At 41.5% G+C, this 12827-nt stretch overlaps 2 protein-coding genes across 5 annotated transcripts in view; one reads left to right on the forward strand and one right to left on the reverse strand.

Moving 5' to 3' along the window:
• Nucleotides 1-9482, reverse strand: part of KBTBD12 (kelch repeat and BTB domain containing 12) — a 40054-nt gene extending 30572 nt beyond the window's left edge. Inside the window, exons 1-3 of one of the 4 annotated variants that reach the window (XM_058845463.1) lie at nucleotides 9388-9482; nucleotides 4323-4392; nucleotides 627-1761 (exon numbers count right to left, since the gene is read on the reverse strand). In XM_058845463.1, the coding sequence (XP_058701446.1) occupies nucleotides 627-1750 (1124 nt within the window). In that variant the 5' untranslated portion in view covers nucleotides 1751-1761; nucleotides 4323-4392; nucleotides 9388-9482. Of the gene's footprint in view, nucleotides 1-626; nucleotides 1768-4322; nucleotides 4393-9387 lie in introns of all 4 variants that reach the window. The other 3 variants (XM_058845464.1, XM_058845462.1, XM_058845461.1) reach the window with 3 other exon arrangements.
• The window catches only part of MGLL (monoglyceride lipase), a 102013-nt gene that overhangs the window by 15681 nt on the left and 73505 nt on the right, over nucleotides 1-12827 (forward strand). The window lies entirely within an intron of this gene.

A 12827-nucleotide genomic window follows, 5' to 3' on the forward strand; every position in this document is an offset into this window, starting at 1 on the left:
ACTTCACCTGCCTCACTATGAATTTATTTCCTCAGATTTAGGCATTTGCATTTGAAAATGCTGTCACCATTTTAAAATTTTATCTTTCATCCAGGAAATGTCTGGTTTTCTTTAAAATGTGTGCATCTGAAAAAGATATGAGTAAAAACAGAATGAGGTTTTTGAGCTATCAATCATTATCTTTAATCTATGAAGCAACTATCATCAGCATCAACAGAGAAGCATGTTTTCTCTGTGTTACTGGGCTCATTGAATTGTTCACTTGGCTCATATCCCCCTGCTAGTGACCTAGAAAAGAGATATCCAAGGAAATTACTAAGATTTGGGTAAGGAGAATATAAAATCTACATGCACTGATTTAATTGAGCTCATTTGCTCGGAGATACCACAAGAGTAACTCTTCATTCTTTCAGGAGAAGAGGCATCAAGATTTGGTTCTATGTATATAACTCGGAGCTAAGAAAATAAGTAGTGACAAATTGATTAAAATATTCAAAATCTCTAAGGAAAAAAAATCACGTAAAAAATGCTTTGTATAATGGTCTTTTTTCTTTTTTGTCCCCAGGGACATTATTTAGATTTAAAATTTTTAAATAATTAGGGGATTTCTGACAGAGGGTACACACCTATAAATTTCAATGTTCCTGGTCCTTTGTCTAGACATTTTGACGGCGCTTGCCTCGCCTGCCACAATGATATCATTTTTCTCAGTGACAACACCAGTGCAAACACATCCTAAACCCTCTCCATACTTCGGGGAGGAAATGAAGTAAGTCTTTCGTGTGGCAGGAGCGTAACAAAAGCTGGCATCTGCATAGCTGCCATGCCTGGACCTGATGCCTTGGGAGTTGTTGCCAATGCAGAGCAGGAGGTCCGTAGTCTCCATGCCGTATCGCAGGCTGAGGGAAGGGTGGCTGGACAGCTGGATGGTTTTCAGTGCTTCCTCAAACATATCATTGCATTCTGAATTGCACAGAATAATTGTGTTCCTTTTCCGGGCTTCCACAAGAAAAGAGGGGCTGACCAGTACCAGTCGCACTTGCTTGAGGAGCTCAACAAGATGTTCTAAACGTGACTCTCTGCTGTGCTTGACCCATCTAATGACGAGGTCCAGAATGCTCTCCTCCCTGGAAATATTCAGATCATCTGATTTGATCAGATTCATCAGCTGCTGGAATTCGATCTCTAGTATTTCTTCCTGCAAGCTCACCTCAGCAAAATGCTGATACACGTATTTCCTCGCTTGGTCACATAAATCTTCTGCCCCAATGTGGTTTGCGAAATAGTAGATGCCCAAGCAGTTGGAAGCATCCATATGGTCCATCATGTACTTCTGACACGCATTGCAGACCTCTTCCATCTGCATGAAGTAGGCAGCGAGGGCGACAGTCTGCACGTTGTGGTTGGTGAGGCGCAGCTCCGCGCTGTACATGTAGTGCAGGATCACCGACACGCTCTCGGCAGAGACGTCATGCAGCACCACTTCCCTCTGCACACACTCTGCCAAGCCACACGTGAACATGGCTTTGAAATAGGCACTGAAGGCAGCCAGCACCACCTTATGGCAGGGGAATTTCTCGCCTTCTGCAACCAGCACCACATCGATTATCTGTGTTGATTCCTTCATTCGCTTTACTTGCTCCAATAAAGTCAAGCTATGGCGCTGCTTCCTCTTCTCTTCTGCCTTGGGATTCATGGTTGATCTCCAAACTTCCTCTCTGTAAATATCCTCAGAACTCAAGGTCTTCATTGGGAATGTTTCTAGAGCTAGAAGCATAATATTGTCCAATAAGAACAAACTATTGAGCAAATTAATATTTCTGTAATTATCTAAAGTTCGTCATCTATATGGTGTGATATGAACCAGTAATGTATAAAACTTGTGCAAAATTATGGTGAGATCTCAGGTTCAGGACCTCCAAGACAAAATATAAGAAAAATCAACATTTCAAATGACCTTCAGTACTGAATACCTACCCCAAGTTCAGTGATTATTTAAAGACAATTACAGACTTCCTTTCAAAGTAGCCTTTTTCAACTGCCTCCTCCCTCTTTTCCCTGATCCTGATAGAGAGCCTATAAATATTGAGCTGAGAGGTCAACACAGTGTTGTGGGTAGAGGCAGCATTTACCCCCAAAGGCTGGTAGTGAAGTGACAGGAAGACACTTTATCCAACTGGCCAGATTCTTTTCTCTCTCATAGCAAAGCAAAGGTCACTGGTTTCTACAAAGTTGCTACTGGTTTCTTTTGGAATAGATAAAGGATCTGTAAACAGAGGCCAGCCTTCAAGCTGTCCTCCTCAGCAGGATGTTTATGTGCTGCAGAGTCACAGTTTTGGTTCCACTCACTGTAAGCTCAAGGGACATTTTAAATTAAATTGTAATTATTAACATACTCCCTCCAGTTCTATTTATGAGGGGGGAATTAAAGGAAATTTGTGGTCTCATTTCTGTTTGGTTTTTGTTGGATCTTTTTTGAAGACAGATCCTTTTGTGAATCTTTTTCTGCAGAATGTGAGGTACAGGTGTAGAATTTCAGTGGGAGAATGACATTTACCACCACTTGAGGGATACCAGTCCTTATCACAGTTTTTGGCTGTAATATGGTAATGAGAGAGTTCTGTTCTAGAAATGCATTAAGGACTTGTGTCATGAATCACCAGTACACGAACAAGTCCTAAAGCTGTGGTATAACCATATTTGAAACACATTGGAAACATGCTACATAGTGCTTAATGAGACTGTTGAAATTAGTAACATTCCTCAGCAGCTTAAATATTTGCAGGATCAAGGGCTTGTATCACAGATTGAATTGGTTTTCTCAAATCCTGGCAGCACAAACTCTTAGTTTCATTAAAGAAACATGTATCAACATAAAAAATGAGTATATGAAATTCTTTGAAATTCCTCTAAAGGTATTTTTTGCAAACAGTCCAGATTTTTCCACAGATTTAGAAAGATAGATATTTAAAAATATTACAGTTATTTCCCAGGTGGAAAGGAAATCTACAGCTTTATCACCAAACTCAAACCTACTCTTTTAGCTGTTCAGTTGTTCTTGGAACTATTCATCATCCTACAAGTTAGGTAGATTCCTCACTTTGAGTGCTAATTTAAAAGCCAAGCATGTTTGAAGATTGGCATTTCCTTGATTTGATCAATTCTTTCCATATTCCTAATATGGAACCAGAAGCAACAAATCTAAGAAATGAAACTGGGTTATTACCAGATTTTAAAAAGGGATTTGGAAGATTAAACACTAACATTTGGATGTGGGCCAAGCTCTGAGCTCCTCTTATGATACTTCTAAAATTCAATCAAAACAGTAAGTTTAGTACAAAAAAGACAGAGATGGTATTTAAAAATCTAGATTTTTTTCTTTCTGTCTCCTTTGAAATTAAATACTGCATTTGAGAAAACATGAGTCTTAATCCTGCATCGACAGCCTGTGGAGCAGCCTTTACAGTCAGTAGAAGCCTTTCATGAGATAGGAGATGTTCTTTTTTTTATCCTACATGGCAATTAGACATTTATTGTTTTCCCCTAGTGTTATTTTATCACTTTTTTAATATTTGATCTTCACTGCATTTTGATAAAGGAGCCTCCCTATACCTCAGAAATTGTGGTTACCATCTCAAAGACCACAAGCACAGACATCTTAAAGAAGATGAGCTGTAGAGTCTTGAACCAGGCTGCTCATCTCCAGCTGTATGAAAGTATTAGTAAGCACCAACAAGCCCCAATCCTGTTTCACAATCTGACTAATCATGACTTTTCCTTCAAAATTATCAACTTCCCTCCTTTCTCTTTTATGATGTCAGAACTTCATGCATCCCCCAGCTTTTCTATAATGGTCAAAATGTGTATTTTTAATGTAAAGAACAAGTGAGATAATTAATCACCATCATTTCCCCCTGACTTTTTTACAGATCAAGAAGAAGCCGTGTGTAGAAGTGAGTTATGGTTTCATTTCCTTTGCTGGCCATTTTTAAGTTTTCTTTCACTGTTAATTTAACTTTCTTAAGAGCAGCAGCCATTTATGTGCTATTTGAGGTATTAATAATCTGATGGACGAGGCCCACACCCACTGCCAGGCAAGGAGGGGCAGTGCCCGTCTGCGCCCAGGGCAGGTGGTCTCCTCTGCCAGCTGAAAGCTGCTGTGTCTGCTCTGGGTGCCCTCCCCAGCAGCAACAGCAGCCTGGGAGCAGATGGGTGCACCCCTTCTCCTGGCCCTGGTCCATACCCAGCCATCCTCTCATCCTGTGCAGAGTCTGCACCTCCCAGGCAGGATCACTGCAGCCCTCCAACCTGCCTTCACCCACCTCATTCAGTTCTGCAGAGCAGTGCTGCTTCCCCAGGCAGAGCTGTAGGAAGGGAGTGGTTACCTCACACCTGCAAGAAGACAATATTCACTTTTCTTTGTCAGAACACACCTTCTTTACCTCTGTGCTTTGACAGCACAGCCAGCTCCTGACTGAACTGTATCAAAAAACAAAATCGTGCTGCTGACTTGCATGTGAGTCTACTTGCTCCATGCTACAGCTGAGGAAACTGAAGCTAAAAGGTTAAAAGAGAAACAGGATTAAAACCCAGGGGTGAAATCCTTTCATTAGCTTCAGAAATTCATCTCTGTGCTTTAGCTGCAAACTTGTCACTTCCCTCCTGGCTTTTAGCAGTGTTTAGGTGAGGTCATTGGAAGGATATTAATATTCTCCTTTATATCACTGGAAAGACTATTAAAGGGTAATAATGAAAGAGTACTTCTTTGCCTTCCCTCTGGGTTACAGAGGGAAAAAGATGGTACATTGATGGTAAAAGAGAGGATAAGTGTGATACAAATATAATTTGCAGTGAGACACTGCTCTGAGATTGTGTCAGAGACTGGGTTCTCATTATAAAACTTCCAGCGCAAGGTTCAAATCCTTTATAATATCACCAGGAGCTGAAAGTTTATGTCTTACGCAGAATTTTGGAATAATTTTTTCTCCTACTGTGAAAAATGGATTCAGGTGCAAATCTCCATTGGATGTTACTTTATTTGAGAGCTGGGCTATTAATTTTTCTCCAGTACTCTCTTCTACTTTAATTATTATATCAACCATTTAGTTAGTCTAATTTCACCTTTTTATTTTTTTTGCCTTTGTGCCATGAACCTTATGAAGAGCCATGTATAATGGTATGCAGGAGCTCCAGCATACACTTTGCAAGGCAGTAGCATGCTGCATGAGCAGTTTAAAACATAAATAAGCACACTGCTGTGAGCTCAGCTCTCCAGCTTTTATGAGGCTATCAAACTATAAATAAATGCTGTCCTCAATTCTCAGTTACACTGTAGGCTCTTTGAACTGCCCCAGTGCAAAGGGGCTGTAAACCAGATGGAAGTAGCTCATCAGGAATTTCCCCCAACCTCTGGGGTAAAAAAAAAAGCTACCCTGTAATTAGAGACATTATTTTGTCTGTATTTTTTGTCTGGGACATAGATTTTTTTCATCTTTTCCCGAGGAATCTCCTGTTTCCATGTCGTGGTGGGAGGGTGGGAGCTGCAGGACCTGGCCCAGCAGAGGTCACAGCAGCCAGCGTGGGGGGCACCTCCTGCATCCTCCTCTTCCCCCCCTGCTTTTTCTTCTCTTTTTCTTTGCCTTAATGAGGCTGCCCTACCTTCAGGCGGCCTCCCTTCAGGTGCTGAAAGGATCAGAGTTCAATCACATCAAAGAACCAGTGCCTCTGCCTATAAATTATTTGTGCTTCCTTTGTTATCAGTAAGCTGAGAAGGAAATCTGTTAATTGTATGCATTATGACATTTGGCTGACAGCCACAGTGAGGCAGAAATCAGCGCCCAGATGATAATCACACTATAATCTCAGAGTTCAATTATGAAGGCTGTGCTGGCATTTAAGATCAAGATTTTAAACTGTGCAAGAGATCCCACAGTGCTCAAAAAGTGAAAATAATAATGCTAATCTTGATACAAGGAAAAGGTAAAATAAGACATATAAAGGAAGCTTCCAATGAATTACAGATGTTTCTATGTCTATAGGATAATAGGAATAATTCTCTTAATTCTGACACCTGGAGAGGCACCAGAAGAAATTATTATGTGATTGAATTATAAGGATTTAGAGGGTAACAAGGTGATAAAAGCAGTTATGGCACCTATTTATCAAGAACAAGTTGTGTAAATCCAATCTAATTTTCTTCATTTTTTTCAGGGATAATAGGGGGTATATTAGATACTTCATCTTAAGACTACTGATATGGTTATATGTGACAAATTGTGATGAAATCCACAGACTAAATCAACATCAGTTAGGTGCCCAACTGGTTGAAAAAGCAGATTCAAATTATAGTTATTGATGGTCAGACTGGGAAGCATCTCTACTCTGTGACTGGAGATCTCTGCTGAAAAGGTCACTCACAGTTTCAGGGAATCCTTACTTTCTTTGACTGAGATATGATTTCTTGAATTAATTCCATCCATTCTGTCCAGATAAAATATACAGACTTGTGGCAGAACATTAAGTGGGAGAACAACCAATTATTTTTAGGAAATTTATGTTCATATGGGCACACAGGTAAGTGTGACTAAAAGACGGTACTCTGTAACAATTATGCATTCAATGCATGGATCTGTTTCGAGTATCACTGGAGCTACCAACAGCCAGGGTACCCTTCTGGAAGTTTTCCATATTCAGTCCATTGCCAATTACTTAGAAAATTAGGATTTTGAGGCTTTCAAAGGCATCTAATTAAGTTAAAAGCCCAGCCCCTGCTTCAGCTCATTGTGCAGTGTAAGAACTGAAATGTCTGCATCGCTTCTAAAACTTCAGCTTTAAATAGCGTAGGGAATTCTGAAAGATTTGCCAGATGATGGGATCACCTTCTATGAAACTCACAGAAAGAACTCTCCTTGCTCAGCCCTCTCATTCTCCCAGGATCAGCCCCATGGCAGGTACAGTTCAGGTGATCTGAACTGATTTATTTATTTAATCTGAATTGATTTATGGCAGGGAAGGAGAAATTTTGAAGTTTTGAAACTACTAACACTACAGATCAGATGACATCATTTGCCCATAGAAGATAAAGTCTAACAATCCTTCTGAGAGAGATTTTAACTACTTTTCTCCCTCCATACCTGTGGCTCCTTGTTTCTGTTACCGACAAGCCTGAGTCAAGGCACTCTGAGCTCTCACTATATCCAAGCAGAAACCAGTTCTTGCTGGGATGTGCTGCTAGGCAGGCTCATGGGAGCTTTCTTAGCTTGTTACAGTCTGCAAGTAGTGCAAAAGGAGGCTCTCAGTGCAGGGAGACAGGCTGCTCACCTACAAGCTGCTTCTGTAGATGTCGGCAGCTGTGGCTGTACTGTGTTCCCCTGTGTGCACCCCTGCATCCCTGCTGCTCCAAGCATCCCACTCCAGCTCAGCCTGCAGTCATCTCCACTCAGACTGCAACAGACACAGCCTGGCCTTTCTGCAGAAGCTTCATTTTCCTTCTCATTGCATTCCTCTTCATTTAAAGTAAAAATAAAATGGGACTCCGTAAGGTTCTCTGAGCTAGGAGAAACTTGGTACCTACCAGGGAGATTTTTTAAGCAGTCTGCAAAGCTTCAAAAACTGTGTTTGGGAGCATGATTGACCATTGGAGACCTGCAGATGCTTTGATCAGTTTTCAAAGCCTTTGGGTAGTTTATGATTCTGGGAAGATTTGACAGTTTGAGCTCCGTTTACTGCCAAGACAGAGGCCTAGATGTGGGATTGGATTAATATTGATCCTATCTCAACAAATAACAGGCATATTTTTTTTTCTTTAAACTGTTATAGATTCATGAAGAAATGGAAAGAAATCAAAGCAGCTGGAAATGAAAGACCATATGGGCCATCTTTTCGAATGTGCCCTCACCTGACTTAGTCTAGTTCAAAGCTCAGTGGAGTCAGTGGAAAGAATCCCACAATTTAGGTAGAAAAATGTGGCTCTGTTAACAAACAAACACCTATGAACAAAAACCTCAATCTGAGCCAATTATGTGCATTAATTTTATGAGAAGAATAGAAGCTAAAGATGTACATACCAAGCCCATTTCTTTTACAATTCACATATGCAGATCACTTTTCTTGCATATAAAAACTAACAGAAATGGCAACGTGATCATTCAAAGAAGAAGGATGCACAAGTTTTTTAAAATGACAGATGCCAGCAGAAGGAAAATGTATTTCTAAAATGCATTTCAGTAGCTCTTTAAGCAGTCTGACAAAGGCCTTAGGGGTTTCTCTTTTTGCATTTCTCTAAATATGCTGGCCAGTATAGGAAAGGCTCACTTTCCAGAACAACTATATCATATAATGTAAACAGGACTGTATCACAATTAGAAGAAACATATCTTGGTAACTGTGCAAACTAAGCTCTCTTTTTACAAAAGATTGCCAACTCTAATTGCTAATATTTACATCACTCTGGAGCATGCATCCCTCTGGTGAGCAAATGCTAGTGTGTAAAAACTTTACTAACCCTGTCATTCAGCAGTGAGGTTAGAATAAAGTGCAAATTGTAAACCCTTAAAACTTGATGTCAGGATTCCATTCATTACTGTTTAAATCCAAACTTACCACTGAATTTCTCCAGTTCCAATTTCAGTTGCTACCAAGCAAATATGTGGGTATGTCCATATTCACAGAAAGGAAAATTCAGAGCAACCCATGGCAGCAACACACACCACCACCTCCAAAATGGCCCCTGCACTGACACACACATTCAATATCTCCTAAATCTGCAATCCCTACTGAACCCTCATATTGAAAATGTTCATCCCTTTGGCAGGGAGCAGTCCCAGGCATGTATAGATAATCTGATGGAAGAGGCAAGAGCTTCTCTGAGCTTTCTATCTGGAAGTAAGTCCAGATGTTTGCAGGTTTGTGGAGTATTGAAATCTCCCCACTGTGCACAGACCTCAGGCATTGAAATTTCTGCATCCACTGGCTGATCCTGTTTCCACAATGCTGACAAACCACATACAGCTGCAAACAGACCCCCAGTTTGATGTTGATCAGTGCTTCCTGTCCTAACTTTGTAATGAATCTCTTACAATTCCTTTATGAAGTGGACAGCAGGCACTGTAAGGAACTGAGAGGGCTCAGTTTTGGCACCAACAGTGGGTCCCTAAAGCCTCCTCCCCCTGTTGCTGCTGGCCCTGTGTTTGTGCTCCACTGTAAGGAGCTCCTGCTCCTCCTTTAAGGGTTCCCCAAGACAAACATTCAGTTATCCCTGCCCACAAGTCTCCCATGCACCCAGCAACCCAAACCAAGCTTGGCCCTGGTGATCCCACATTGCTCATCTGTCCCAACACCCAACACCCTTCCCTTTCCTGTCCAAGTGGGGATGGGATTTGCATGTACCTTTCCGACGCTGGGAGCGGCGAGGGCCTGGGAGAGGGCATGGGAGAGGGAAGCAGAGCTCCCACACAGCAGCACAGAGCTCTGGTGACAGTGAGGTGCCAGGAGTATAAATAGCCCTGCACTGGGCTCCCAGCTGGGATGAGGAGCTGCTCTAATGTCAGGCACAGGGGCACATTAGGACACAGCCTGGAGCTGTTCTCCTTGCCCCTGTCCATGTGCTGCCTGTGCTAGAGAGCACCAGGCTCCTCTTTGGGCTGGTGCAGCCACAGTTGGTGTTGGTGGGCACTTTTAGGAGTTATGTCCCCCACAGAACTCGCACAGAATGAGGAATATCTCTGTGTGGAAGCTGTTCCTGGGTGGCTGGAGCAGTTCCAGCCCAGGAACACTCACCTACCTCTGAGCTGTGGCTACCCAACCACAGCAGGTGCTGTTGCTTGCTGGCCCTATTCAAGTAAGTTCCAAAACCAAGGCCACTGTCTCCATAGCTGATAGAAATTTTCCCAAACTGATCCTCCTGCCCTTCTTTGAGACCCCCAAGGGCTGGAGCTGTACACAAAAGAAGGATTGCTGACCAAATTGAAGTGTTAGCTGTATATTTTGTGGCTATCTTTTTGTTTGTGCTGGTGTAGATCAGAAACAGATCCACTAAATTGGTCTAGAATAGTGGGGCTCCTCTGATCTTCTACTCTGAAAATTAAAGAGGAACAGGGAGGGCTGTAATACACTATTTTTATTTCCATATGTTTAAGCAAAGATGGAAAAAAGATTAAGCAGAATTTAGGGTTATAAAATTGATTAATGTTGAGCCAATACTTTTAGTTGAGAAAGACATTAAGGGGTTTTCAGAATGTTCTTTTTTAAATGGCATTAATTTATTTATTCACCATGCTAATTGGTTGATTGATTGTAATAGCTTCTGAGAAAATTGAAAATGAAATGTATTTCCTTATCTAGATTTTTAGTCTGATGATTTTATTACTCAGTTTTTCTAAAAGCCATAGAGGAAGCATGCAGAAAAGTTCAACTGCTAATAGCAGTTTGTTGGGTTTAGAGGGAAAATTAAAGTACATTATTTTAAAAGCGTATTTCATAACATTTGCGAACAAAACTAGGAAAAAAAATCCCAGGGATGAAAGTTTATTCTCATCAGAGAATTCAATAGACAAGATTACAAAGGTATATGTTGTCTAAACTCCCAGATTGTTCTTATTAAAAGTTCAGATTTATCTTAGAAATAAAAATACCCAATCTGATACCACAGGTCTCACAGAAGCCAAGATAGAACAGTGTGTTGATGAAATGCCACAGCTGTGATAAAAATGGACCATATCCTGTAAATTGCCCTGTTCTCCTCTAACTTGGAACAATTTATAGCTTGGTGCTGGTTATCAATGGAGCATTTATGTAGTTAATTTTATTTATATGAAACCAGTGCACTAGCATAATAATAATTACGTTTCCTTTATGGGTGCATTTCTTCTGCTAATTTCCATAATGAGCCTGTTTCACAAAAACACTAACAATTTTAAGGCAAATTTCTCTTTATTGCTCATGAAATTACATGTATTTCTCTTGCACTTCACTGAATTAACTGGGACACCCTGTCATGCAGTGGGGCAACCCCTGGGCAGCTCTCAGCAGCTTCATGATGTCACAAATGGAGTGTGTGCCCCCCATATTTTTGCTGGAATTAAAAGCTTTTTCTGCCATAAACCAAGCCTATTTTCACCTTCTTCATGTAATTAAGTCATAATCCTTTCATTCTGATATCATTATCTGTTGTCATGGTGATTTTTATTATAAAAATGAATGGCTGAGATGTGGGCGAAGACAAGTTTTTCCTGAACTTTGTTAAGCTAATACCAAAGGGAAGAGTATCTGTGATAATTCAACAAATGTGTGATCTTTTAGCACAGTGTATTTTAAAACAACGAGAAGGAGTAGGCATCAGAGACGCTGATAGAGACAGAAAAGAGACAGAAAAGGCACATTTAATGCAAATATATCAGTGTTTAGGAAATATGTGTTGGATTTAATGTTTTAGAACAGTCTCTGCATGACAGCAGTCATACAGTGCATGCTGGTGCTGCATGAGCAGAGACATTCCTTTCTAAATCTCAACTCTCAATGATTCACTTATTGGGAAAATAGCCCTTTTTTTATGAGGAAGTCTGACCAGTTTCCAAGTGTGTGTTAATCACAGTCCAGACTTTGAGAACAGCTACAGAACATTCACACTTCAACCAAACGCAGGACACCTGTTCTGGTGAGTGGGTGCACACAAAGTGTCCATGGGTGAAGCTTTGCTCTGGTTTGCCGTGAGCGGGACCATGAGTCACTGTCAGTTCTAGCTGAACTTCAGAGGAGACCTACATCAGCTCAGTTAAACTCTGGTGGGCATCAGGACATGGTTTTTCTTTTCTGCCACTGAAACATTGCAGCCAAGGTTTTCAGCTGAGCCCATCTCTGTCACTCTTGGCATGGCTCAGAGCAAAACCTCATTCTCCTCTGAAAAATACAGCTGTGTCATTAAATGGTGGCACATCATCGTGGCCTGGGAGAGGAGACCCTCATGCTTGGTGACCCCCTGCCCATGGGTGACTCCCCAGGATGGCCACTGCTCTTCTCATCTCTCAGCATTTTCTCGGGGCTCCTCAGCCTCCTTTCCTGTAGAGTGAGGGCAGCCTCTGGTTTGGCAACAGGTATCTCATGTTTACCTCCAACATGAGTAGTTCTGGAGTGTTCATTCATCCATGTGGCATCAGCTGAGTGACAGCAGCAGTGCAGCTCACGCCACAGCTGCTCCCTGCTCCCAGCACGTCCTGCGTGGGCAGCGTTGGCATCTCCTGGCTGGGCAGAGAGCCCCAGTGCCTCCAGCTCTCTGGGTGGGTCTGGACCACATTACAGTGGCTGCTCTACAAACCATTTGTTGTCAGAAGCAGTAATGGTGTTTTGGCTATCATATCTGTATAAACAGTGCCAGTGTGGGTACATAGGGACAAAAAAATCAGAAATACAGTGATTTCAAACTTAATTGTATTATCTATTCTCTTCTGGCAGTCCAGATACAATATTGATCTGGGGTTTTTTCCTTGTTGTTGTTGACCTTTAGAGCAGGCCAAGGGCAATCTGGAGCTTGTCTGTGACCACAGGTCCGGGAGGCAGCACCCTGCAGCCCCTCTGAATTGAAATCTCTTTCTGGCTCTGTCAACTGATTCCCAGGTTGCCTGACAGATAATGTGGCATGCCAGCAACCCGCTGCTTTTCCATTTAAATAAATGAGAAAGTTGTGGTTAAATTAACACTCCAGCAGAGGTAATAAGGACTAACTCAGCAGCTGCCATGATGTATGCAAATTGCAGTTTCACACATTAGGAGCTAAATGTTGCTTAATTTGTAGGTCTTTCTGTCTTTTAAATGAGAGAGCCTTCATCAAGTTC

Source organism: Poecile atricapillus, chromosome 9, assembly GCF_030490865.1.
Source record: "Poecile atricapillus isolate bPoeAtr1 chromosome 9, bPoeAtr1.hap1, whole genome shotgun sequence".
NCBI lineage: Eukaryota > Metazoa > Chordata > Aves > Passeriformes > Paridae > Poecile > Poecile atricapillus.